Source organism: Ornithodoros turicata, chromosome 7, assembly GCF_037126465.1.
Source record: "Ornithodoros turicata isolate Travis chromosome 7, ASM3712646v1, whole genome shotgun sequence".
NCBI lineage: Eukaryota > Metazoa > Arthropoda > Arachnida > Ixodida > Argasidae > Ornithodoros > Ornithodoros turicata.
In genome coordinates, this window is record NC_088207.1 from 16,245,165 (window position 1) to 16,271,672 (window position 26,508).

General features: G+C 45.7%; 1 protein-coding gene and 1 long non-coding RNA gene across 2 annotated transcripts in view; one reads left to right on the forward strand and one right to left on the reverse strand.

The window, feature by feature from the left end:
• The window catches only part of LOC135400246 (uncharacterized), a 146,880-nt gene that overhangs the window by 68,860 nt on the left and 51,512 nt on the right, over positions 1 to 26,508 (forward strand). The window lies entirely within an intron of this gene.
• LOC135399587 (uncharacterized) lies at positions 1,250 to 14,914 on the reverse strand. The gene is made up of 5 exons (XM_064631311.1): positions 14,775 to 14,914; positions 12,036 to 12,355; positions 7,356 to 7,468; positions 2,842 to 2,939; positions 1,250 to 1,460 (listed from the first exon to the last, which is right to left on the reverse strand). The coding sequence occupies exons 1-5, from the start codon at positions 14,908 to 14,910 to the stop codon at positions 1,390 to 1,392; spliced, it is 738 nt and encodes a 245-aa protein (XP_064487381.1). The 5' UTR covers positions 14,911 to 14,914; the 3' UTR covers positions 1,250 to 1,389.

The following is a 26,508-nucleotide window of genomic DNA, read 5'->3' on the forward strand; positions in this document are numbered from 1 at the left end:
AGTTTGTGACTAAAAGCTTCGGCAGTGGCAACCATGTTATCTCTGTGCACAGCAAACGGAGATATGACGTGGTCGCCACTGCCGAAGCCTTCAGCTACAAACAAGCCGGTGGAGTAATTTGTGAAAGTGAGCACGGATCATGAATTACAATGCACCTTGCATAATTACACCCATAAGTGAACATTTTAGGGCAAAAACAGGTGGGTGACTCACAGACAGCTACCAGAAAACGCAGCTTTTCTTCCTTTTTCTTTTTTTTTTTTCTTTTTGCGACTATAAAAGTTTCTGCCTCTCTTCGTAGGAAGTGGTGTGTGGGGTGCAATAAAAGGAAGTGTATGAGGAAATGTTTGAAGCATAGAATATAAGCGCAAGACACTACCTCCTAAAATAAGAGTTAAAAAACGCACGATTTTTTACCTTTACCATCCGTCAACGCTTCTAGATGGAAAAGTGTGTCACATAAAAAAGGTTTTAAAAAATGTGCGTTTTACTCTTACTATTCGTTTTTCTTCTTCTTTTTCTGACAGTGTAGAGTGGAGTCCTCGTAGCAGTACTGATTCGAATGGCGTTGAAGCTGTTCAGAAGAAAGCGTTGCAAATATTGCGTTATTTTTACTTGAGATGTATCCCTGAACTATGTTTGATTACGAGTAAATTATCTCTATGTGCACCTTCGTTCCGTCCGGAAGGAAGTTCCGTTGCAAAGACTGGCTATTTGCGGACGTAACACACAAGAACAACCGTAAACGCAGCTGTGTGAATCAGTCTCTCCCTCTGTGGGCTGGGCTGTCACCGGCACCTTGTTTGTTTTTTTTTGCACATTTTTGCAGATTTTCTTGTTTCAAGTGCATACAGTTCTAACCTATAACTGCGTATTTCGCATGCTTTAGCGATGAATTCTGGAGCTACAGGCAGGTTCATCGAATGGTAAAGGAGACAGTAGGCCAACACCAAATTTCTCAGCGCGTGTATCGAATTAAAATAAACACTGAAGACATAAAATAAAGTCTCTATAGTATAAAATAATTTCGCACGTATAATAAGAGTTTGGAAGACCACTATTGAAAGATTAAAATCTAATGAAAAAGAAAATGTTTCGGCCATGTGCATCGCGCAAAGGTTTCGATGCGCCAAAGGTGTCATGTCAGTGTGGAATGTCTACGGATTCATACGCGAGGCCTGTCAAGTGTGCCACATTGAATTGAGATACATGTCGAAAGTATTACATTTCAAAGCATTCGGTCATGATCAATTGCAGTGAGCTTATAATATCTTTAATATAGCTATTTATGTCGGCAACATTCTCCCTGCTTTGTTCTGGTCTTTTCCATAAGGTGAAGCGTTCCGATTGTTGGATGATGTCTTCTACATTGGCATCTGCGATGTTTTCTTATTCACTATCAGTCCTCCTCCTCATCATCTTGCGCAGCGTCGAAGCTGTACTTGGCTGAGCGGTCGCAGCTGTGTGAAGGGAGATGGGAAATTGAGAAGATGAGGAGTTGCACTCTAACGTATATGCATTGTATAATACGTGTACATCATACATGACGTCGTTTGTGTGTGTCTGAGCTTTGTGGTGTGGAGTTTTGTTTGAACACCAAAAGATCTTGGTACAAGCTCCACTCTTTAAACGAAGATTAAACGAAGAAAGGCCACGCGAGGCTACACAACCTCAGACTTGACGCCCCTATCAGAAACCATTCAGTTATCGAATGTGTCACAATCTACTGCTGATCAAGAAGGCAACAAAACTGATAACTAAAATGAAAACTAACATCTATAATGCTTAGACTTGCTCGTCTCCTATAGGAGACGGTGCATGTATAGCCCCTGTAATACAGCTCTCTGCAACATTAAACGAGTCGAGACGCATTCATACACGTGGTTCATTGTATCACGGACGCATTGTATTGCACTATTGCGCATTGTATTGTGGACAAAATAACTGTTCTCCTTCGTGTCGTACCTAGCGAGATACGAGCCCTCGAACATACTCCCGAGCAAAGCGCACACGTCACAGATCTCCCATTCCCATTGGCAGCCGTAAGCACGTGACTTCTCGTGTGCTGCCTCAAGGGCTATGGCGAGGGCTGTGAGTTTCGGTATTCACGGTACCCATTTTCTCCGCCTCGATTATCCTCTTCGCTGTGAAATTTTACATGCAGGTTCACATTAATGGAAATAACCGTCTTTTACGTTTATCTAAGATAAGCTGGGATGACCTGTGACAAACCCTTCGAGTTGAACGCGACGATGTCTGGCGGAGCACTTGGAGAGCCACCCTATCGGCGCTAAGTACAACTATAGGAAGAGTGCATTGTGGGCTATTCCTCATCGCGGTTGGGGGTGTTTGCCAAGAAACCTCCTCCTCCTCTCAATAACCCTTCTCCGCGCATGCGGAGCGAGATGTCTGCTTCTCGACAAACACCCCCAAGCATGAGTTGGATAGCCTACAATGCTCTCACTTTATTCTATTCAATTCACATTTTATTTTCATAATGCCCGTGAGCAACTGTCATTCAAGTACGGTCACAGCAAGTCAGTCACAGAGTTCGGCTCGTGATTTACCTTAACGAGTGCCCTAAGAGCAGCAAACATATTCAAGCTGGTGAAGGGAAAGTTTTACTTCGTAACGTAACGCAACGTAAAGCGAACTTTTACGTGAAATGACATGCAGAACTGCTCAAAACTGCAGTCTGTCAGAAGTGACCACACATATAGCCTTCTTGCTGAACGATGGCATATCTCTGTGCAATTCAGTGTAGGGAACACGCCTAGAAAAATCAGCATGTGCAGAATCCCCCAGCCCCATAGGTACGAGTTATCGTAGATTCGTACTGACCGCTAGGATTGGCGATGAAAACCAGGACAAGCACCACCATGACCCCGATAATGACGCTAACAAGGAGGATTGTGAGCGTAGTCGTGTTCACCGGTGCCCTTTAGGAAAGAGAGAAGTAAGATGAAATAAAGAAGGCATTTTTGAACTTTTCTGAATATTGGAATAAATTTATCATCTTTGACTAATGACGTATTCTACCGATCGATCTGGAGCAATTTCTTTTGTTTAATCCGTTCCCGAAGTCTGGAGACGCAGCAGCAGCCACCTTGGGGTCGTCCAGCTGAGTTCGCCAGGCTCCTGGCTGAGTGCTATTGTGTCTTGCTGATGGGTTCGGAGTAGGTCTTTCTGTGTCGGATTATACTTCTCTGTTGTAGTAGATTCATGCAGTAGTTTTGCTTTCGCGAAGAGGTGACACCATCGCGCTCAGTGAACATGCGTGTCCTAGCAACATCGCAGGCGTCTTCCTGGCCTCTTTTGAATTGCATCGAAGGGGACCACCGACGGAAGAATACCGCATGCAATGCCATTTTCTGCTCAAACACGAGCATATAACTATCCTGAAACCGACACAGATTGCAACGGACTGGATAGCATATTTGTGACTTGACGTATGGACGCATGGGCAAAGCAGACCGACTTTGACAGCGGGGCTAAATAGCATACGCTCGGCATCTGCAATGACAGCCTACGAGCAGAGCTGTGAAGTAACTAATTATAAGTAATTAAGTTACTGTAATAATTACTGTAAGTGCATTCTAAAAACACTAACTGCAACTGTAATTTGTGTGATTACTTACTACTTAATGTGTGATTACTTTTTGAGCATAACTTGTACACTTACTTTCCCAGCTACTTTCGACACGATTTTATACAGAATGCGAAAGTTTCATTTCTTGCCGGATATCACATTTAGAGACGGAACATTACACTAGGTGTGCTTCCAATAATGATTAGTTGAACATACACAGCAATCCACGGCTTGACTGTCAAGCCACCAGAAGGAGGAGGGATGCAGTTGATTTGCCAAGTCAAGCCATCAATAGACCTCTCGACCTCTATGTCAACGTATGACGTCATAGTGTTCGACAGCGCCACTAGTTTGGTAGAGTTGAACTATGCTCGATGCTAAGGGGGGTCGCGCTCGAAAGCCACGGTCTTCAGGGGATTACGACGATCCCTGAAAGGGACGCGACATTCGTTCCTACTTTTCTTTGAATAGGAGGCATCGAACAAGTGCCCATTCTTAGAAACCAGCCCTCCCCTTCCGATCTGTTTCGGTTTCAGTCTGTCTGCCAACGTCATGATGACGTTTCTCGGGTAGGGGTTTATTATTCCGACTATGTTTCTCAGATTGCATGGAGGTGATCGCGCTTGCCCCGGAGGTTTTGCAAACGCACTTTCATGGAACGCGTTTACGAAGGTGTGGTCTAATGCCACGGGGGACTCTGCACTGTAAACTGAAAAAGCACCCTTATGGGTGTAAATGGCTTGTCCTATAACTCACACCACTTTTTACACCGTATGGTCTGGAACACCCTTTTTAGAGGGTGTATTCTGTGTAAAACACCCCTGAAAGGGTGCCTTTCCTGTAAAATGCCTTCTTTTGCACCCTTTAAAGACCCTTTTAGGAGGGTGTAAGATTGTTACACAAGGGTGTAAGGGTGTAAACACCCTCCCAAGAGGGTGTTTAAAGGGTGCAAAAGAATGCATTTTCAAGGAAAAGCACCATTTCAAAGGGTGTTTTACAGAGAATACACCCTCTAAGAAGGGTGTTCCAGGTCATACGGTGTAAGAAGCGGTGTGAGTTTTAGGACAAGCCATTTACACCCATAAGGGTGTTTTTCAGTTTATAGTGTGCATCGTCACAGGAATGCGTTAATTCAGCTATATCGTTGTCGTGGCCGTATTATACACAGTTGTTTGACGTCAGCTCAAAGATTGGCGGAAAAACATCGAGGTGAAGTGTAAGCTGCGTTTACCGAAGGCGAAGCTTTTGAGAACGTCCATGCAGGGCGCATCAAATCTGCGAAAACACCTCATGGTGAGTGAATTAACAATTAACAGTAATAACTTAATTACATTTCACTGAAAGTAGCTTTTCCTGTAACTTAGCTACTTTCGTAGTCACGTAACTGTATCTGTTACTTCATTATGTTTTATCAGTAACTTACTCAGCTCTGCCTGCGAGTGACACCGCAGAGGACGAGGAAACACGCTTATATCCTTCCGCTTTGTGATCTTTGCGAGATCGCAATTCACTTCTCAGAAGCCAACGCGGCTGTGGTACGGCTGGAGGTCACTGGTTGTTGGTTGTCTTGCTTTATTGCGATATCACCTTTGTCTATAAGCCACTTCGCTCAACAACTATAAGAACTAACTTGGTAGAGCTTCCTCTTCAGAGAAAAAAATGTATTGTGCAGAAATTTGGTTTGGGAGCCCGCGGTTTTCAAATACTGTCGAACGGGAGATGCATTGTGCTGGCGTGTCAAATAGGGATCTCGAGAAACACATCGCAACTTGTGTTACTGTTCCATTTACCGGAAGGACGACAATAACGAAGAGAAGCCTCTCATTAGAGGCTCGTCTATTGAACAAGGAAGTTAGTGGGAGACGAGGTGGACAGACGTCGGCATGTAATGTAACGCGAGGTTCCGACAACGGAGAAAGGTGATGCTATTTTATGGGTTACATGTGGATTAAAAAACGCGAATTTTGTTGAATTTTGCTTGCCTTTGTTAAAAGAAAACGAGCTGCGTTCTGCAGTGCGAAAACAGAAGGGATTACCGGTTGCCGTAACATGGCGCTGCATGATGGAACACCCATGTTGCGTTAAAACCACGACCTACTGGATTATAACGACCACGTCACAATCAGAAAACCCTATGAGGAACTCGTCCGCACGATGCGCCAGTGGCGCTACTCATCCGCACGCCACGATTGGACGATGGAAATTTGAAGTCTGAACGCACAGAAGCGTACGTACGACTACCGTAGCAGACGACAGCGATAGCTCCTATGAAAACGCGTAGAGTGATGATGATAATTAACCTCAGAATGAAACATTTGTGGAACGTCCACCGCTTGTACAGAAATACTAAGGTAAGCTGAAGTACAAAATACTGTAGAAGTAGCGGAAGCAATAACTGGGACGATGAGAAGCGCCACCGCTAGCTTTCAAAAATGCGGCGCTGGGAAGGGGTGCCCACGACATGGTCGTTATAATCTAGTAGGTCATGGTTAAAACAACGTTTGGCAGGTTCACCAACGGATTACGGCGTAGATCTTGTTCTATTTATGTATTTAATCCTCCATTGTCGCTGCGTCCCGGATACAGCCATCAAAGTCAGCATGACGTTGTGTGGAAAGGGCGAAAAAGACTCATCAGCTGCGTATGTCTTGTAGAGAAATGTACGTTGTCTTATGCTCAACTCTTCCCGTATGTGATGTAGTTGTTCTTATTTGCATATTGCGAATTCGCACACGTCTGCTGAACCTGGGTGTAGACGAGACATTTCTGAACATGTCACAGCAATTTTACATGGGCGGTACGTTAGGAAATTGTGTGTGAGCGAGATGTCTGATACGATATACGTAATGTCACTGCAGTGTTTCGTATGATCTGGCACTGATCTGCGCTCAAAGCTCTAGGAAGTGTACAGTAAGCATCGGGTAGTCCACACTGTTTGCAAGTTAAATGGAAAATCGAAAAACAAAAAGAGCTCAGGACGTGGCTGACCTTCACTGGACGAACATACTTTGAACCAGAGTTGTGCCTGACTCGTTACAAGTAACTCGTTACTTGGTAACGGTTATTTTTTTGGTAACGAAGTAACGATTCAGTTACTTTTTAAAAAGTTGTAATAGTAACGGAATCAGTTACAAAAATTGGTAACTCGTTACTGACGTTACTCGTTCCTTTTCTTGAGCACGGGGAGCACATTTCGGCATTCCGTGTGGTGCAATGCCTGCAGATTTGACCTGCGTGACGTGTGACTCAAAGTATTATTGCAGTCCCTCACTGGATGTGTTGTTGTCCTTTCTCTTGTTTCCGTAATCTCCGGCCATCACTCCTTCGCAAGAATGGCCACCAATTGTGCTATGGCTACAAAAAACGCGTTTCGACTTTTCTTATCTTTGCTAAGCTTCTGAGCGCTCTAAATTATGACGCAGCCCCTCGTTTGTTTTGGGGAACCGTTGGTGATCTGTGGCACGAAAACCAGTGTATCAGCTCCTCCTGAATCAGTCCTCCTTCACAGTCCTCCTTCACAGTGCAATTCCTCATTAATAAAGAGTTGAAGGCAAGTGACGGCGTGTTTGTTGGCTCCTTTAACTATGCTGCGGTAACATAAAAGTAACTCGTTACTTGTGAGTAACGAGAACTCGTTACTTTTGTATGTTGGTAACGAGTAACGTATTTAGTTACTTTTTTCTGAAGTAACGGGTAACGGTATTTAGTTCCTTTTTTTCGGTAACGGGCACAAGTCTGCTTTGAACTTACTTAATAGTGAACTTACTTTGAATGTGGTGTTACAAGGGGTTTGCTTTGCCCCATTGCTGCTCCTTCCATCGTTAGAATAGGTCCGGCCACTTCACGGAGGTAGATTCGCTCGCTAGGTTTATGGGTCGCCTATAAGTATACGATGTAGCATATAACTAACAGGCACTATGATAGCGTACAGGGTGTTTCACCTATCGTCATAAAAAATCTTATTAAAACTCTACTTTTCTAAACATTATGGGGTCAACGGTATTTACCTCAGGGGCGATTTTGCCACGACTTTTGAGCACTTTTATCGAATTTAATTCGAGCAAAATTGATTTATTTCAATTAAACTCAAAAATTCACAAAGTCAACGTTTGATTTTTTTTCTACAGGAATAGGAAGCGCGTGGAGGAGCTACCCCATTCTATCGCAAGATACATTCATTACTAGGATAACAATTGCAAAATCCGTCGTTTCGTGAGTTCATATAATCCGGACACTTTTATTGAGTGCCGAGAACGGTCGGGTACAGCGCTGGAACAGGCGCAATAACCTGCCATAGAAGCCTATATACCTCTCCCTGTTTGTAAACAAATGACGTCATAGTGTTCCACAGCGCCATAAATAAACATCTACCCGAGAAACGTCATCATGACGTTGGTAGACACACCGAAACCAAAAGAGATCGGAAGGGGAGAGCTGGGTTCCACGAATGGGCAATTGTTCGCTGCCTCCCATTGAAAGAAAAGTGGGACCGAAGGTCGCGTCCTTTTCAGAGACTATCGTAATCCCCTCAAGACCGTGGCTTTCGGGCGCGACCTTGTTCGCCACTAGCTTTGAACGTAGTTCAACTCTACCAAACTCGTGGCGCTGTCGAACATTATGACGCCATTTGTTGACAAACAGGTAGAGGTCTATTTGGTAGAGCTGAACTACGCTCGAAGCTATACGGGCGAACAAGGGCGTGCCCGAAAGTCAGGATCATGAGGGGAATACGACGGTCCCTGAAAGGGACGCGACCTTCGGTCCTACTTTCCTAGGCAGCGAACACGTGCCCGTTCGTGGAACCCAGCCCTCCTCTTCCGATTTGAGTCTGTCTACCAACGTCATGATGACGTTTCTCGGGTAGAGGTCTATTGCAGAGGAAAACTCAAGTGACCTTCGGCATTGTACTGATGACTGAGGGCTAGTCACCTTTTTCTGTTTTGATTATGTAGGCAATGACGTGGCTCACGTTTCTCTCGCGCGATTTTCTTCTTTCTACTTTGCTTGCTGTTTTTTTTTTCTTCTTGTTTTTCTCCGTCGTTGGTTTTTGTTCGCGTTTGTTCGAGTGCAGTGGGAGTTCCAGAAAAGCGACGAAGCGTTGGCTCTTTTTTGTCACACGAGACATTTTATTCTGCTGCATACGTTTACGCAAGCAACAAGTACAACACCATGTTTTCAGCAACGAAATAAACTACATGATACTAATATCGCTGCCGAATTTGCATGAAGAAGCCTGCGTCGGACTGTTTCGGGAAATGACTGTGAGGCTGCTACAGGGACTGTAGCTCAGATCCTGCAAGATTATTTATTTATTTATTATTCCAAGACCTAAGGGACCACTAGGGGTCATTACATGGGTGAATGATACAGCAAAACCTAACAACAGCCTTTGCATACTATCAGTTTAGAAGGAGAACAAACAAGAATAATAATATAATAACAATAGTAATTCAAAGTAATAACGCTAATACACTGGCCACACTAGACTAGCAGGGAAATCTATGTGACAACAAAGTTATTAATGAAACAAATAGGAAACTAAATGCCTGCGAAAGGTTACGGGATCTACGATGTCAACAATGTTCTGTGGGAGCGAGTTCCACTCGGTTTCGGCAAGCGGCATGAAAGAGTGTCTGAAGGACTCGGTGCGAGAAATAGTACGTGATACTTTCTGACTGTGATCGGTGCGATGAGAAATATGCCGGGCCCGAATGATGTATAGCTGACTCAGAGTCATTAACATCAGTATGCATGGTGAAACTTGCGTGATCAAAGTGTGCAATGTAAATACGAATAAAAAGTTCGTACACTCTATCACCTGTGAGAAGCTCGCAGGGATATGGTGTGATAACTGACCGAAGTACAACAACACCGTCTTTTATTGCGCTAACCTCACAATGATCAATCCAGGCTGAATACCCAGACAAACTTGATTTTGGAACGACGGTGACAGCTACTAAGTTAAAGGAGCAATGAGGTGATATTTAACGTCTCTCGAAATCCTGCCTCCTCTGTCAAGCTGTCCGCTAGGAGTCACCATAAAAAATATTTTCGCTTTGCGGTGCGTTATAGATGGGCAATCGAATGAAAAAAAAAAACAGTCTGAGAAAGCAGCCGCAGACGGCCGACACGATGCTCGCGTGACGTGTTCGAGGCTCCGTCCGTAGTTTTTTTCGTCGCATCTCACGCGCCGCTTATAGAAGCTTGAGCTGCGCCGCTGTACGCCGCTGGTCACGTGAGGGAAGTTACATATGTCACGACGTGATCTTGTTCTGCGATGCGCTCTTTTTACGAGGAGGTGAATTTCTGAAAGGTGTGCGGAAAAGCAGAGCCGTTTATAGAGAGAGTTTGGCCATTGGGAGGAGCCTAACTTCAATCGCGTCATGCGACGTCACGGCTGAACGACCTCCCTCGTCGTGCTCCATTGTTATCCAGTCGTCAACTGGTCGCCCACGCCATATTGATGCTGATCGTTGTTTACAATCCAAGGAGAGAAGACACGTGCGCAGTTCTTGCTTCGAAAACCTTTCGTCCTTAAACTCTTTCTGTTTGGCAACAAAGCCCCCCTTATCACTGGCGCCTTAGGGTCATAAGCCGGTTATTTCTGTAGATTACATTCAGCGCGACCACGAAGCTGTCGACCAGCTGGCGGACAGCATCAATATGGCGCGGACTAGATGGCTGATTCCGCTTGGATTGAGGCTTTTTGGGCGGCGCAACGACGACTCTGACGTCATAATAGGCTCCGCCCATGAGGCGGCAAAAGATCACAGAATGGCCAAACTCTCCCTATAAATGGCTCTGCGGAAAAGCGCCCTCGTGTTCCCTCTATCGGTCACTTGCGCTCGTCGTTCTATCCCAGAAACTCTGTCGTTGGAGAACACGCGGCACAGAAAAAAAAATAATAATGATAAAAAAGAAGGGTCACCTCACTGCTTCATTAAGCAACGTCGGATAAAACCTGTCGAGCTAAGTCACTTAGAATCGCAGTCTTACCGTAGCGCCATGCCTTTAGATGTCATGATGTAAGCGGTTATTTAATCATAACCTGAATATGATATAATTTACCATCGTAATTGCAAAGCAACACGATCGGTCACAGTTTGGTCCGGGATTTATTTTGACCGTTGTGGCATCGTGCGCTACTATCAGGTGTACAGTGTTGTAAGGCAACAAACAAAAAGTAAATGACTTACCTGTCGACTGTCGTCGACCGGGTACCGGAAGAGTTCGAACTCTGGAATCGTCACACTAAGAAGCTGATCACAAATACCGCACAGGTATCCTCCTTGGCGGCAATGACTTTTGGAAGACACTAACATGGTACGGCCAGCGTTTTTAAACAAGAAACGTCGAAATTCATAGATAATATAAACCGTTATAAACGCCATGAGCTGCCCAAGAGAGACTTCGGCTCCAGCCGGCAGCCTGTTTGTCCAGTCTCCTGTTTGAGCGCTCGCGCGCAAATTTGAAAACGGCCAATAAATGGCGCGGAAAACAAATTCATCGTCACGGTAACCAATCAGTAAGGACTAGCCACCCGGTGTCATCGTGACGTAGAATTTGGGACGTTCTCTGACGCCCGATGACGCAAAAAGCATCCAACGCCTCACTTTGTGCCGCAAAGAACTCGCGATTTTCGCACCCCCTGGCTGGAGCAAGGCGACCTGTCGGCTGCTCTGTATCGCACGCGGGAAATGCGGCGCCAAATACAACTGCAAGAACAAAGAGAAAGGATGAGGCGAGGGCCTCACTATTGGGTGGATTACGTGACGTCACAGAGTTGACAGCCGACGGAAGGAGCTCTTCTGACCCGCGAGAGTCACAGCTCTATTGCTCCCAAGCATAGCGCGCTGCACTCGTACTTTTTTAACGTCCCAGTGTGTGTTCCAATCAGTGGCGTAGCCACGGGGGCTAGGGGGGGCTCGAGCCCCCCCTACCTGCCACGGACCGACCCACGGAAATCGTGCAAATCCGAGGAGAAAATAATATATATATGGGGGGGGGGGTGACAGTGTGACGATCGCGAAAGTTCTTACAGTTCATGGCGTCTGAGCAGCACTCTTGAATGGTTTTCAAAGTATGAGCTTTTCAAAATCCTTCCAATCTCGTGACGCCACCTCATTGGACATGACAGCCTATTCATGTAATCGTATTGTGCACGTCCAAATCAATTATTTTCGTTCTGTTTTTTTAACCGCATTTTGCGGCGTGCACGAGTATGTGTATGTTGTCGCGCCCAGGATCAGCGGCGGGGGGGGGGGAAGTAGGGCGAGTTTTCGTATCGAGCCCCCCCCCCCCCTACCGTGGAGGTCTGGCTACGCCACTGGTTCCAATGCTTGTAATCCTTGTTTCTACTGCACCTAATATTTTCTGGAGCATTTCCATGCTTATTTACTGCACGTTACAATGCGTTGACATTAGCCTTCCATGATGATGTACTCACCTTCGTCATTCTGGAATTGGTCGCCAGCTGCTCAGCTGGAGGATTGTTTATGCGAATATCTTCACCATTCCGCGTTTCTGGATCAGCACGAGACGGATCCTTCCGTTGCGTTCCTTCTTTCACTTGATCTCGTGCTGCGAATATTTCTCCGGGCCCGTCTAGTTGTTCATCGTAGTCAACAGGCTGCAAAGCAACGCACCCTCTTCTTGTCCTCTTGGATGCGTCGGCTGGACGTGCACTGGTTGAACTACTCCAGCTGCATTGGCTGCTTGTGAATTGATCTTCGGGTCTTTTCACTCCTTTTGGTTTCTCAACGAACCCTTAAACAGAAATGCCTCATCAATTTCCTATCGTCACTTTCCTTCACATGCACTCCAGCAGCTTTGTTTTTTTTGTTTTTTTTTTTTCGCCTTGAACTATTTCCCTCAAAGGTACTGTTACCAGACGTCTCAATTTAGGCTGGACAGGTCCTGGTGTCCCAAGAGCCTGCTTGGGAGCGGAGTTCCATGCCCTTTTGGCTGGGATGATCTCCGAATGGAAAAGGCCTTGGACATGCAAAAACAAAGGCTTTCTACTCCAACGAGTTTTGTCCTTGGCTGTGTGTCGGGCTCCGCAGGGAAGGGGGAGGGGGCTGACGTCACAACATGCTGCCTACTGCCATGTATTTTTATGCTCTTCGACGAAATTTTGGTAATATCTCACAAAATTTTAGGAGGTGTCTCTCAGATGTTTACGGGGTCGTTACGGGGACGTTACGGGTGTCTAGGGGGGGGGGGGGGGTCTGGATAAATTGCTGGTAGAAAACAAAAAACGCCTGCTCATGCTTTGCTCAACAAGCTGCGTCGGTTGGAAGGGAATGATATTGATGTGATGATCAATCATTGCGAAGCTGACCATAATGACGAAATGGAAGTGCAAGTTGAGCGATGCAGCGAGTTCGGTTTTTCTGTTCATATCTACAATCATAAAGACACAGCAAACAGAAGTCTGGTCAAATCATTAGATGTGCGCTCTCGGCAGTACGTAAGGCGCAAATGATAAATAAATCGAAGGGAATTCAAATTAAAAATCAGTCGAACGTAACAGCGTTGGGTGTTGGCGAAGTGAAATGTATTTGATAGTTGATTTACTGACTGGCACCACCCTTTGTCCTTTTACCCCTCCGCCCCCTCCCAATGTCCCGCCTTGAGGTCGGAGGAATGTGGTTACGTTACTCGAAGGTGCAACAGTGCCAAAGCTCAACATGCAGAAAGAGACGCCGCAGAACGCTTAACTAACAACTGCCTTATTGTGCGAGCATGACGTATACGTGTCCCTCCGTGTTGTGTTTTGGCGCCTTTGTTCCTTTGAAGTACGTACCAACTACCCCAAGTTTCAATCTTATCAAACTATTTCTCCCTTGCTTGCCAATGCTTGCCAATTCTTGCCTGTTGTCCCGTTTCGTCCACGTGTTCGTGAACCTTCCATTTTTCTGTAACCGGTCTGTAGCAGAGATCACTACGTTCACATAATCCCCTCCACACTCTAACAAAGCAGCCATTCACTCCGGCCGTAAAAGCCCGTACGGAACCTTTCTTCCCTCCGGGCTGTTGACCCACAATTCGCATGAACCTTTAAACACGTCACACCTAACCCTTTAAATACCATGCCAATGGCGAGGACGGTGCCCAGAAGAAGAACAGTCTCTGTTCGAAATATCGGCGGCTTCTGTCCTGAGGCAACTCCCTTCCTACGTTCTACCGGTTCGCTGGATTTCTACCCATCTATTTCTTCCTTTTTGCCCTGTAGACAAGCAATCGCGAACCTAAGTACTTACGAAGTGCATGCCACACTCCCCGCGTTAAATACCCAAGGCGAATATTGCGCTACACCCAGTCAACATATGCACAAGTCTCACACCACAAGGTGTAAAAGCCACTAAGGTGTTTGTACGGGGTTAAGCACCATCGCACGCTTTCTTGTGCGGTGGCCACAATAGCGTGCGTTCTAAAAAACTGCACTTTCGTTCGCTATTTCAGCCACTGACGAACCGGGAAATCCCCCCTAGCCTTGAGTGTATTGTTAGTTCAACCAATCCAAACAGGGAGATACGCCGGGACGCACGATTCCGACTGTCTGAATGGACATTGGACGGGTCGTTGCTGCCAATTAACAGGTTCCCACTAAAGATTTCGATCGTCCAAAAAAGTAAAAGTAAAAGTTTTCTTCTGGGAAATTCCGGTTCCACTTGCCCTAGTACAAAAGTTCACCACATTGCTTAGCGGTGTCAGACCTTTTTTGGACGCGGAATACGACGAAACGACTCAGTGCGAGTGGGTCGTTCAGACAAAACCGTGCTTCATACAACACGCTCACCGATTCGTAATGCATAGTATGCGCGAGACTCAAATTGGTCACTTCGTTCGCGTCAAAAACGAATGGTTAAAACGCTGCATTAGGCCGCCACGTGAAAACCATTGAGAATTAAATTGACGGAAACATACCTATGTTAAAAAAGCCTACATAGGTGGTGAAACACATGCATGCACAGTGAGAACTTCTTCGCGCATACTACATTTTAAATTAGTGCTAAAATCAAATTTAAAGTTACGCGCACCAAAGACAGCTGCAGGAAAGCTGAAAGCAATGGACGGAGAGACAGAGGAGTCCTATACTCATAAGGTACATGTTATTGTATAGATAATCTAGAGCGTATATTTCTTTGTAACGGTGTAAGTAGCATTGGTGAAGTAACCTTACCCTTTGGCACCACGTACTGTCCTTGTGACGAGGGCACTACTCCGGCACCACCAGTCGAAATTGGTTGGGAGGCTGAAGGTGACAGTGAATGCGCATTTGGTTTCCAGGTTGATCTCGGACTTGCAGAGGAACGCATACTGGAGCACTGTGGAGAACTGGGGGAGTGTAATTATTGTTTGCTCCATAAACATTTGACACAAAAAAAGTAAACCTTTTTAATTCGCAGTTGGCTAGTGTTCATGACAAAATGGGCCACAATTTTCGTATATCCACGTTACGTTTTACCTTCAACAGCACTGCCTAAATCTACTTGCGGTACGGCGTACATCGTCGCAACATTGTTTTAAAGGAGCAGCCTAGAGGCCCACAACTTTGTTTTTGTTCGGTATGGAATATTAAGCACCCGAAAACAGTTTTCCCACAATTAGTACAACCGTAGCGAAATTGGGACGCCTGCAATAGCCCCCAGAATCTCCCGCGCGCATAAAAACGCCTCTCATTCGCCTTCACGATAGACACGTGATGACATCCGCCACGCGCGTCACTATGTGACGTAAGTCGTAGGGACGCTCCTCATTGGACCTGGGATCACATGATCGAGGTGAGCAACCCCGCGCAGGCCGGAGCGTCTGCTACAGCTTCGAAAACGATAGGCGTTCTCCGGCTGCGTGATGTCCAAAACGGAGGATTTGAAGGTCACAAAACGGCACACTAGAGTGGGTGTGGTCTGCAGTTGAAGCGCTCCGACCCGTCGCCGCGGCAGCGATTTTGCAAATTAAATGCGCCGCGGTGAAACAACTTTGGACAGAAATGCTTTGTAGGGATGCTTTTCACATACTACTTTACAAGATGACAGCAGTTTTTGGCCATGTTGGATACCACTTTAGTGCTCCTTTGAATGCGAATGTCAGCCATAACGAGATTTCATAATCAAGTTGTCAATTATTACTTCCGGCTCCATTGTGTTCAGCCCGTGTTCGATGCGCGGCTCGCACTCTGTAATGAACTGAAACCGACAGTAAACATAATCTTCGTTCCAGAAGTTCTATTTGCACTCTAAATACAGAGCTTCACCACATAGCACGCTCCTAGCCAAGCACCATCCCGTGTGACATCGTTCTCTCTCTTGATTTGATAAAAATGGGTGGGTATGCCATTTTGGGGCAATTGTGAACTGCATAATGGCACAAAAATGGCGTACTCCCCCCGTCTTCAGCGAATCAGGAGAGAGAACAATGTCACTCTGGATAATGGTTGGCTAGGAGCGTGCTACGCGGTGAAGTTCATTTTAAGAGTGCAGGACGTACACTCTTAAAAATGAGTTTCACCGCATAGCACGCTCCTAGCCAACCATCATCTCGAATGATATCGTTATCTGCCCCGATTTGTTGAAGACAGGAGGCGTACGCCTTTTTTGTGACACTTATGCTGTTCATAGTTGTCACAAAAAAAGCGTACGCCTCCCGTTTTCAACAAATCAGGGCAGATAACGATATCATTCGAGATAATGGTTGGCTAGGAGCGTGCTGTGCGGTGAAGTTCATTTTTAAGAGTGTAGGACGAGACAATTATCAACGTTGCAGACAACGCTGCGCACAGCTTTTGCGCAAACAACTTTATCTTGATGAAAGATGAAAGTCACTGAAAAGGTTAGCCAGCTGTAGGGATCGAACCCACATCTTCTGGATTGCCGGTCCAGGGCTCTACCAATTGAGCTAAGCTAACACGCCTCTCCAGTGAGTTTCGGGGTGCGTCATCTGAAGGGACGACAAACCAGCCACTCACTCTCACTCACCCTCCTTTCACTCTTACATTTTTGCTCACTCATACACACATTCATACGACGGAAATCGACGCAAGCGGCACCTGTTGAACAAGAGATAAACTGATGTTCTGAGGCTGGAACAACATAGAAGGGACAGATACAAACAAAGCCTCAAATTTGCCTTTTTGAGGCTTTGTTTGTATCTGTCCCTTCTATGTTGTTCCAGCCTCAGAACATCAGTTTATCACTTTATCTTCGTTCGCAGAAGCGAGGTGGACAAAGAGAGCCGCGTTCAGAGCGTCAAGTCGTAAGCGGGTTAAAATGGGCTTCACGCGACGATATTCGAATGTCGATATCAGACGCGAAGCCTGAGCAGTTAACACTTACTTCTAAGCAGGCAGCATTTGCTTTTAGTAGGTTGGCGGCTTGGAGAACAGAGACAGACGACGGACGATGTGGACACGGAGACGAGTGGACACGGAAGTGGTCCGTCGTGTGTCTCTGTTGTCCAAACCGCCTACCTCACACTCAAGTAAGTGTTGCCTGCTTCACGAATCCACCAGCTCGTCTGCATCATACTGATTGTACTGATAGTTGTTACTGTCCGTGCGCTGTACTGGTACATTTTTCGCACATGACAAAACAGCCACTGATAACGCGGACGCAAACGACGGTCCAGACATACCCTGTCAACGGGCCACATTACTTCTGGCTAAGCTGACCATGCATAACGACGAGTTAGTGTTGGTGAAACCCGTTTCACTTGACCTTCCGTCTGCTGTGTGGATGTGAGTTTATAAATCGCAGATTAGCGCTAATCTGAACCGACGTTGCTGAAACCGGGCGTAACTGTCGTTTACCAGCGTAATCCTGCTGCAGAGTAGCACATATCATATTTGCTTACGGCCAAGTTTAACGACGTGTGTTAATCCACCGCAATATATTTGAAAAGCTGTAAGTCGCACTAGCGCGACAACGACACGGTTGAAATCCCAGGAACGCATCAGACAATGCGCAAGAGATTATGTGCTCGCGAAGAGAACAAAGTAAAATATTGTAGAAAAGGAAAAACAAAAAAATCGTAGAGCGAGGAGAGTTCATTTCATCTGGAAACGGCCTCGGTGGCTCAGTCGGTAGCGTGTTCGCCTTCTGATCCCGAGATCGCGGGGTCGAACCCGGCCGAGGACGCCAGCAACTTGGTGGCAGGGTACAAGTTGCTTAGACACGCCGTCTTCCGCGAGGGACGTTAAATACGGGGTGCCGTGTGATGAGCTTTCATCGCACGTTAAAGGACGTGGGCAAAAGCAATCCACAGACCGACCGCTGTGGCGTCGCTCATGATCTCAGTTGTCTCGCGACGTAAACAGCCAATTATTAATCATTTCACCTGGGGTAATTCGGGAAGGAGCTGTTTCATAATAAAACATATATCTAAGGACGGTAGATTGTCTGTTAAAGCTTTCGCATTACTTTATCAGTGAAAACCAGTGCGTGACGACCTATCAGCTTCTCCACGATGCAAAAATATTTGTTTTTCTACATTTTCCGATGAGAGTTGTAATACCTCGTAGGCAAATATAGTAGTAGCAGCAGCTTGTATTGCCATATGTATAGGATAGGACAAGAGCAATGCTTATCCACATCAGATTTAAAAAGCCGTAGTGCCATTGCACTAAAAACGAAGAGAGGGCACTCACTGCTTTGTCTCCCTCACTGGCGAATATTAAAACGCGGATTTGAATGGTAGTTACCAGAAGAACGATTGGGTCCTCGGAGCTAGCGATGTTGACGATGTCGATATAGCAACGTTCTTAGATGAAGGACGCTGGGCAATATCACATCGTCGTCGTCGTCGTCGTCGTGCAGCTACAGGATATCGACCGATACCTCCGGCATAACAATAATTCGAAGCAGATTTACGTGTAATGCAAGTTCAGACACCTCTTCACGTGGCACGAACTGCCACCGCCGTTTTTGCAAACTAAATCACTAGCGAGGTTAATTCTATTATTTCGTTATAGGTGACCGTGGGACTGTATCGATTGCGAGGAGGTGAGTTACAAAATGGAGTACTATTCCAGCATTAACGTTGGAACAATACCAGCGTGATATTCACTTCGGTTTCTTTACAGGTTGTTTCCTGTCTCAACGGTCACACATACGCGTGCAAGATTGCAACTGCTTCTCGCATGGAATTGGTGTCTGTTACCACTTGTTGGACAATTGTTCCTCGGCCATTTCGTTTGAGGAACCGTCGTGTTCGTCACAAAGGATCTTCATTGAGCTTTGCAGTGCCAGCCTGTTTCACGTTTCGGGGAGAGTGTGTTTTTGGCGCGTTGAGGACTGCCTGGTGCATCGGATCATCGGATGGGTTGTGTGTCCGTGCAATGTGTGCTCCATATGTGTGTGTTGGGATTAATGAACCGTGTATGCTTTCCATTCGGCAAACGGTGATGTATTGGATGCAATTTAAAGGTATGTGCAAGCCAATAAAATTTGGTGTTGCATGGTCGATGTGCTTGGAGCATTTTTCTTCATTGCTTTTCCTTTCTTTTTTTTTTGCAAAGCGTGGAGGTAATTTTTCTGTTAGGGAACTCAAGAGGCGCAATGTGTTTCGCGTATTAGTGGGTACAAGTAACCCTTCGATACGTCTGGTACACTGTGGCTCATGGCGTCAACAGGGATGTCGTACCAGTTGCTTCAGGGGGCACAGGGCACCTGCAGCTTTCGCAGGCACCGCGTGCCCCTTGAAGTCATCTGATCAGACGGCACCTATCCGCACTAGGTTTAGAGTATATGCTGCTCACCACCACCAGAATCATAACGACTACTACGAGGCTGAGTGGGAATATGTGCCGGCTGCACCAGCGTGGCTGCCATGGTTTAGAGGTGTGGTCTCTTTAGTCTATGGCAAATACAGGCAGAAGGAGAGGTGTCAACTGCTGCAGCATAGCCCTCTGGTAGTCTGGGAGAGCTTGTTGGGGCGGGCACGTGACAGTGCTGCGGACAGATACAACCAGGGGCGGATCCAAACCCTCACTTGCGGAGGGACGGTTTCTTTGTCTAAGCGCGTAGTGGGGCTGGGGACAGAGGGAAATTCAATCTATACACTGACGTTTTGACTTGTGGAACATACCGCGAGAAAAACTACTTTCAAATCAGTTTGTGTCTAACATAAATTTGAGAAAGAAACAATATGACTTGCGAAGGAGCACCAAAAGGTGTACACAATAAGAACTCCATCCGCAGCGTCGGACACGTCGCTGCATGAACACTGAAAATGCATGATGCGAGATAATAGCTTTTCTTTGTAAAGGATCATAATCAAAAATAACAAAGACGGTTAAGAGCATCAGCTGTTTACTATATACATTAAAAACAAGACTTTCGTGCAGTAGGCTGCACTTCTTCAGGTTTGAGGACCTGTTACAAGATCATAAAGGATCAAGGATCATGTTAAAGGATCATACTTCGGTCGCAAACGTCGTCTGTCCTCTCCGAAAACGTCCGAGGTACGTATGCTGTTCACATTTAAAGTAGCACAGAAGTCATTTTTAAACCCTGTTTTCTTCCTAAAAAAACTGTTAAGTAGGCCAGTAAGATGCACCATGCGGAGTAAGTCACGCAACAGAGCCATAATTATCGCAGAAATTGAATTTGAAGTACGCCGCAAAAAGCGACTGTGTGCAGTGGCGGTGGAGAGCAGTACCAGCCTGTGATCTGCCTGGGACCTCGCGCTGACGCTACAAGGATCACGCTCGCTGATTGGTCCAGAGAAATGTTGTCTGCTTTTCTGCTGTTGTCTGAGATCCTCGGCTATTCGGGGTTCTGAAAAAGAATTGCTCCTGGCTCGGTCATGATTCGGCCGCTCCTTCTGTCCCCGATTATCCGGCAGAACTGGCAAAACTGGTTTACGGCGGCAAAAGGACAAGGCGCTGACCCCCACTGACCGGCGAACCAGAACGAGTTATCCCTGCAACGTCATCGGTGACGTGGAATCATACCTTCTCCCCCTCGTTATACCAGGAGTGGCGAGTTAAGGGTGAACGCGCGGAGTGATGTTTATGTGAGTCTTTTTTCTGGGAAACAAATTGCACACATCAAAACTTTTCGCGCTATTCGGTAAAATGACACACACACTTTCATCAGACGTCTTAAGCTGTAAATATTTTTGGATGGCCCTCTCTACTCATTTAAATGGCTTTAGTAGTTGTGCCGTTATCCTGTTTGTAGCTTCACGCAGTTATGGAACGTTTCTTGGCGACGACCATCTCATTCATTTATCCTTGACAGGCTGCTGTTCTGTAGTTTACCTTCAGCTTGCTGCAGCTTTCCTTTTTAAATTTTGGAGGGAGCCAGTTTGTTATGACTGGACTTCCATTTTGACGCTAGTGAATGTTCCCAATAGGCTCCACCAGTCCAATAGATAATGATGAAACCCTACATTACACGGTTGAAGGTTGAGTCCCGACCGGAAAGAGTTGTAGCAGTACTGGGTATCGGCCCGGTCCTCCACTCAGGAGTGCTCTTCTCAAGCAAAGCCTGCCAATTCTATGGGCCAGTATCCCACAGTATGTACAATAAAAAAGCATAACTGACTCAACATAGCAGAGAAAACAATTAATACAGAAGTTTCGTGTCTCATACGGGACACATCACCAGTGCAATGCAGAATGAAGAGTCCCACAAACCAGCTCGGCTATCTTAGGAGGTCAGAATCAGGATGTCCAACCGCAAAAAATTCGGGTTCGCGTTGCTTGGATTTCGTTCCGATTCCGCGAACCGATTCAACGCTTCCATTTTATACAGGGTGTCCCAGGAAACGTGCCATTGAATTATACCAAAAAAAACTACACCACCTAGAGTCATGCGGTCAATGGCATTTGTTCTTACTGGGTTTTTGCCACCTCCTCATGTGAACGTCGTATAACATAAGTTTAATTATGTAAATTTTTGCGAGCTTAAGTCGGAAATTTGCCTAGTAAAGGTGACTTTTTTACCCCACCAATGTGAAGAGCGTGTCTAATTTAGTCAAATTAATGATAATTGACAGGGATATTCAGAAGCTATCCTATCGGAAAAAATAGCCGAACATCATGCTCTACGGAGGTCGCACAGAATAGCGCACGATGAATTTTTCAGCGCGATCTTTGTCAGTCCGACGAAAGGAGGTTGGAAACCCAGCCCTCCCCGACATCGCAGAAAGAGATAAAACAGGCACGGCTTATCAGGTCCGACTTTCGCTGGGATAATACTTTCCCTCTCCCAATTTTCTGAACTGTTACTTTTTCTACTATCACTCTGTGGGCTGGCTTCGGAACCTCCTTTCGTCGCAATGAGAGCGATTGCGCTCAAAAAGTCATCGCGCGCTATGGTCCCGTGCTCCGAAAAGCATGATATTCGGCTATTTTTTCCGATGGGATAGCTCGTGAATATCACTGAATTATCATGAATTTGAGTGAATTCGGCACGCTGTTCATATTGGTGAAGTAAAAAAGTGACCTTTACTTGGCAAATTTCTGAGTTCAGTTCGCAAATATTTACATAATTAAACTTGGAGTACATGACATTCACATTAGGAGGTGGCAAAAACCTAATAAGAACAAATGCTGTTGACCGTATGATTCTAGGTGGCGTAGTTTTTTTGTTATAATTGAATGATACGTTTTCTGGGGCACCCTGTATGTTTCATAAAACTGCTTTTATCAGGAAATGCGTGGCTAATAGCTTACTGCTGTTGTCTACATTGACGTTTTTAGCGGTCCGGTACTCCCTTTAGCCAAAGAAGGAGAAATGGATGAACACTTATTGCAAATGAAGTCCACGCTGATGAAGCCGTGTAGTCCTGCTACTTTCTGTTCCCAAAATCTCTTTTTTCACACGCACAGTGCCAGCAAGATACACTTAAAGAAAGCCTAATAAGATGGACAGCGTTACATAGACGACGGTGTACTTGCCGACACACTGCATTCGCAGCGTGAATCGATCTGAAACCGTACTGGAGCATGTCGAAAGTAAGCCTGCGGGTCTTACTCTGTGCAAGCTCACAGCAGTGTGCTAGTTAATCCACAACACAAAGGCAATGTGTCACGACACAGCTGCACTACCTATAAGCAGAACTGCATATACTTCTCAAACCACGGCCAATTAAACAGGCGCCGTTCTGCGTACGCTCCTTCTCCACTTCTCATTTTTCTGACTTGTTTAATTTTTACTGCTCATGTGTAAAGGGAAATGTTGGGCGTTTACTTAATTACATATTCGTCCTATAAAGCTATATCAGTGGCGTACTCTGTTCCTGTTTCATTCGTCCGCGTGGCGCCTCGTCTCTGAAGAGTAGACGCCGCAGCGCGTGCGTGAGGCGCTAGCCGCGGCGCTCACAGCGACAACTGCGCTTCAACGTGATAAAAAGACGCTGAAAGTATACTTACTATACGTCCTCGTCTGGCTGCTATGTGAAAATTTCCGAAATCCATGATATGGACGCGTGATGATGATACCAATGCGTCTTCGTTCGGGGATTTAGAGGAACTCTTGTGTTGACTTCTTTTATGTTCGAACCGTTTTGTTGCTAACCGGTTACCGCTATTATTTTTTACGGTTCTGCTCCGGTTCGGGTTCAACAGTGTCATGAAACTTTCGGTTCGGGCTTGGTTCGACACCGTGGTGAGAATACACATCGGGGAGGGGGCAGCGGTTCGCGTTACAAGTAGTCGATTCGCTGCGGATGTGCCACAACACCAAGAACTTCCGTGGTTTTCATCTCTGCTCCCGTGCCAAGGTCCGGTATACATGTGTCCGGTTTTCCAACAGTAGTCGACAAGTCCTGTTTTTTATCGGGATTAGAATTTCTGATGGAGTCTTGTCGAATTTTTCGATCGGGTGCCCACAGCAAAAATAAAGCAATCTTATGGGAAGCAGTATTATGGAATGATTTGTTTGAAAGTGGGCATTCGCATATTCTTAGAATAATATTACGGTCTAACGTTTGGCCAATACAATGAAAAGAGCCCACGGTCAAGACTTTTACTAAAAAAAAAAACCATTATTTTATTTCCCACATCGCCATCTGCTATGGGTTATGGTATCGCCCTTGCCGATGAAACTCCCCAATCTTCATCATCAAATAACATTGTTTTTTCGCCAGAGCGTATAAAACCATATTGACAAAACACAATGATAGGTTTTCTTGTCTTGAGTTACCAGTGATGTAGAGGTCTAACCCGAGGAAGTTTTGGTCTTTTCGAAACGCGAAAACTTGGGAGGATGTACATGCATTGGTAAACAACAACAGCTCTACTTGGCCGCTTTAATCGTCGCTGTAATTTCCTAACAATATCTTGCTCACGGGGAAGTTGCAATTATCAAACCGATTCCGAAAGTCTCGAAACCTTTTGAAGTGCACCTTTACGGTCCTATTTCTTTAACCAGTGTATGTAGTAAAATAGTACAACATTGATGAGCGAATTAGAATGGTGCAAGCGAGCTGGTGCACTCTAGAAAAAGGAAACATTTTCTTGAGCTTGAGGAACACCTTCAAACAGCCGTCGGCTTGTGTGTTCCTCAAACTCAAGGAAATGTCACATATTGCTACTAGAACGTATTTTGTATGTATATTTATTAATGCCCATATTGACACATATGATGTTAAATTTAATGCACGACATGGTTTCAGGAGGAACTTTTCGTACAAAGCCCAGCTTTTTGCACTTATCACAGATTTTTTTAGTAACAGCAGACGGGTCACAGGCTAATGCAATCGATGTAGATTTTAAAAATGATTTTGATCACGTACCTCACCTCTTGTCAGTGCCTTTGCACGGCTTGTACCGGCTGCGGCAACTGGGGGCAGAGCACGTCTTCCTCAATGTCATATTCCACTTTTGCATATCGCATGCAACAGCTGACATCTATGTATTCTTTTCGACATAGGATTTGGTGTGTCCCATTGCATCGAACAAACTACGGCAAGCAGTCATTGACGTATATGTCACAATTTATTTTTAATCAGTTTGTTCGTACGTCGCCGGACCCATTGTTGATGCCAAAAGGAATGCTCTGTCGCTTTATGTTGGGTATTTAACTGTTAATTGAGTCAATTTTGAACTGTTAGTTGATTTGTTTGTATCATAGGCATTATATTTCTTCTTTCCATTTTTCTCACTTGGTTATTGTTACAATATTGTTTTCTTTTTTTTTCTGTACGCTATGATCGTTACTGTATTGTTGCTGTAAATAGTGAACTTTGGGGGAGGAGCCGGTGTCAAGCCTCATGGGCTTTTTGCTGCTCTCCCAACCGCAAGGAAATAAATTGAAATTGAAATTGAAACAGCCACGGAATATGACAAACTTTACGCACATGTTTACAGTACAACTGTTCACAACTAGGAGAAGGTCCCTAAGACTGGTAGTGCGCTAGGCGGCCTCTCTGCGAACCACGAGCAAAGATTCAACACTGTGCTCTTGGCATTTGTGTCAGTGTTATCTATCGTGCTGCGAATTACGAACTATACTGGGTTGCGAAACACGGCGCAATCGCCAACGCGCCGCACCAAATCCGGTTATTTCCGGTGAGTCTTTTTCTGCGGAGCACGCCGATCACGGAAACAGGAGGGGGTGTGCACAAAACAGCTGCCGCTGTAAAAAGAAAAACATCACCCTCCCTCTCCCCGTCATTTCCATGCGTTTGGCACATGCGCGTGCTGTGCACAACGTGAGCGCAGCTAATCGGATTTATTTTCTTATAATGCCGATTAAATTGAATATGGAGATCTGTGATAGGGTTAAATGGTACAACATGCAGAAGCCGCTTTGTTTCTGGTGAGCCGGTGGTCCATATTGTATCACCGTCGTATGCACCGACCACTTCACCGTAGTTCTACTACTAGCAGACTTTGGAAGCTGAGGTAAAAAATCCGCTACTGTCAGTGGTACGCAGTATATATCTGTGGTGCAGCATCCATCTGTGTTCCTGTCTTCTTTGAGGACGTTAGCATGGCTAGTTTTACTTTTGAACATATCGGAAGAACTAGTTGTCGATGCGCCAGAAAAACCCTAATCATCACCATCGTCATCGGAAGAACTGCAGCGCATGCAGAAAACATATGTTGTGATCTCATGCGTTTATTAACATGCCACAGCGAGACAGATGCTGGTGGAATGGGGCCGAGAAATAAATTTGCGTAGGATTTGCTATTAAGCCAGAATTATATGAGACTTGAAGTGCTTAATATAATAACCATCCCCTCTACGTTTCACTTACAGGTTTCGAAACAGACACCTATATACACCTTGATATACACCATCTGCTTGTCTCCTTTCCTTTCGTTTGCGCCCTTGGAAGAGGTTAACAACAACAACAACAACTTTATTTCAATGATGATGATTCGAGAGTTTGATCGCCAGTGGCGGTACTGTACCCCAAAGCTGGCGGTAATGCGGTGCAATGGAGCAAACAGTAACCTCACGTGAAGTCCTATGGTGTCCAAACGGGTCAGAAGCGCTTTTAGGGTACAGCGTTGGTGGGCTGGATTTGGCAATGGACCAAACAATTTTCACATATTGAGAGAGCGAGAGTCCTGCTGATCTAGAGACGCTGTAAGTGAGGATCTGAAAGGTTAGTAATGCGGACGATGGAGAAGGATGTGCTTTAGATTTTTCGGATTGCCACAGATCAACTTATCGCAAGCGGTAACGCCTCTGAGCCGTCAAAGCCGCATTGAGTCGCATCCGATGACGTTAATGCAGAGTTTTGACGAGAGCTGTTTCGTGTCATACGGAAAGCGAGCGTAGAATGAACTCTTGCAAGCATAGATGGGGGAAGAATGTCAGTTGTCCATTGAAGCTCAAGAAGAGGGAAAAGTCGTTGCACGTACACATGCGCTTTTGGTAGCCGTTGACCAATGCACACGCATGGCAGAAGCGTGGCCAGGGAGAGTTCCAACTTCGTACCACCCTGCAGCCAACGGC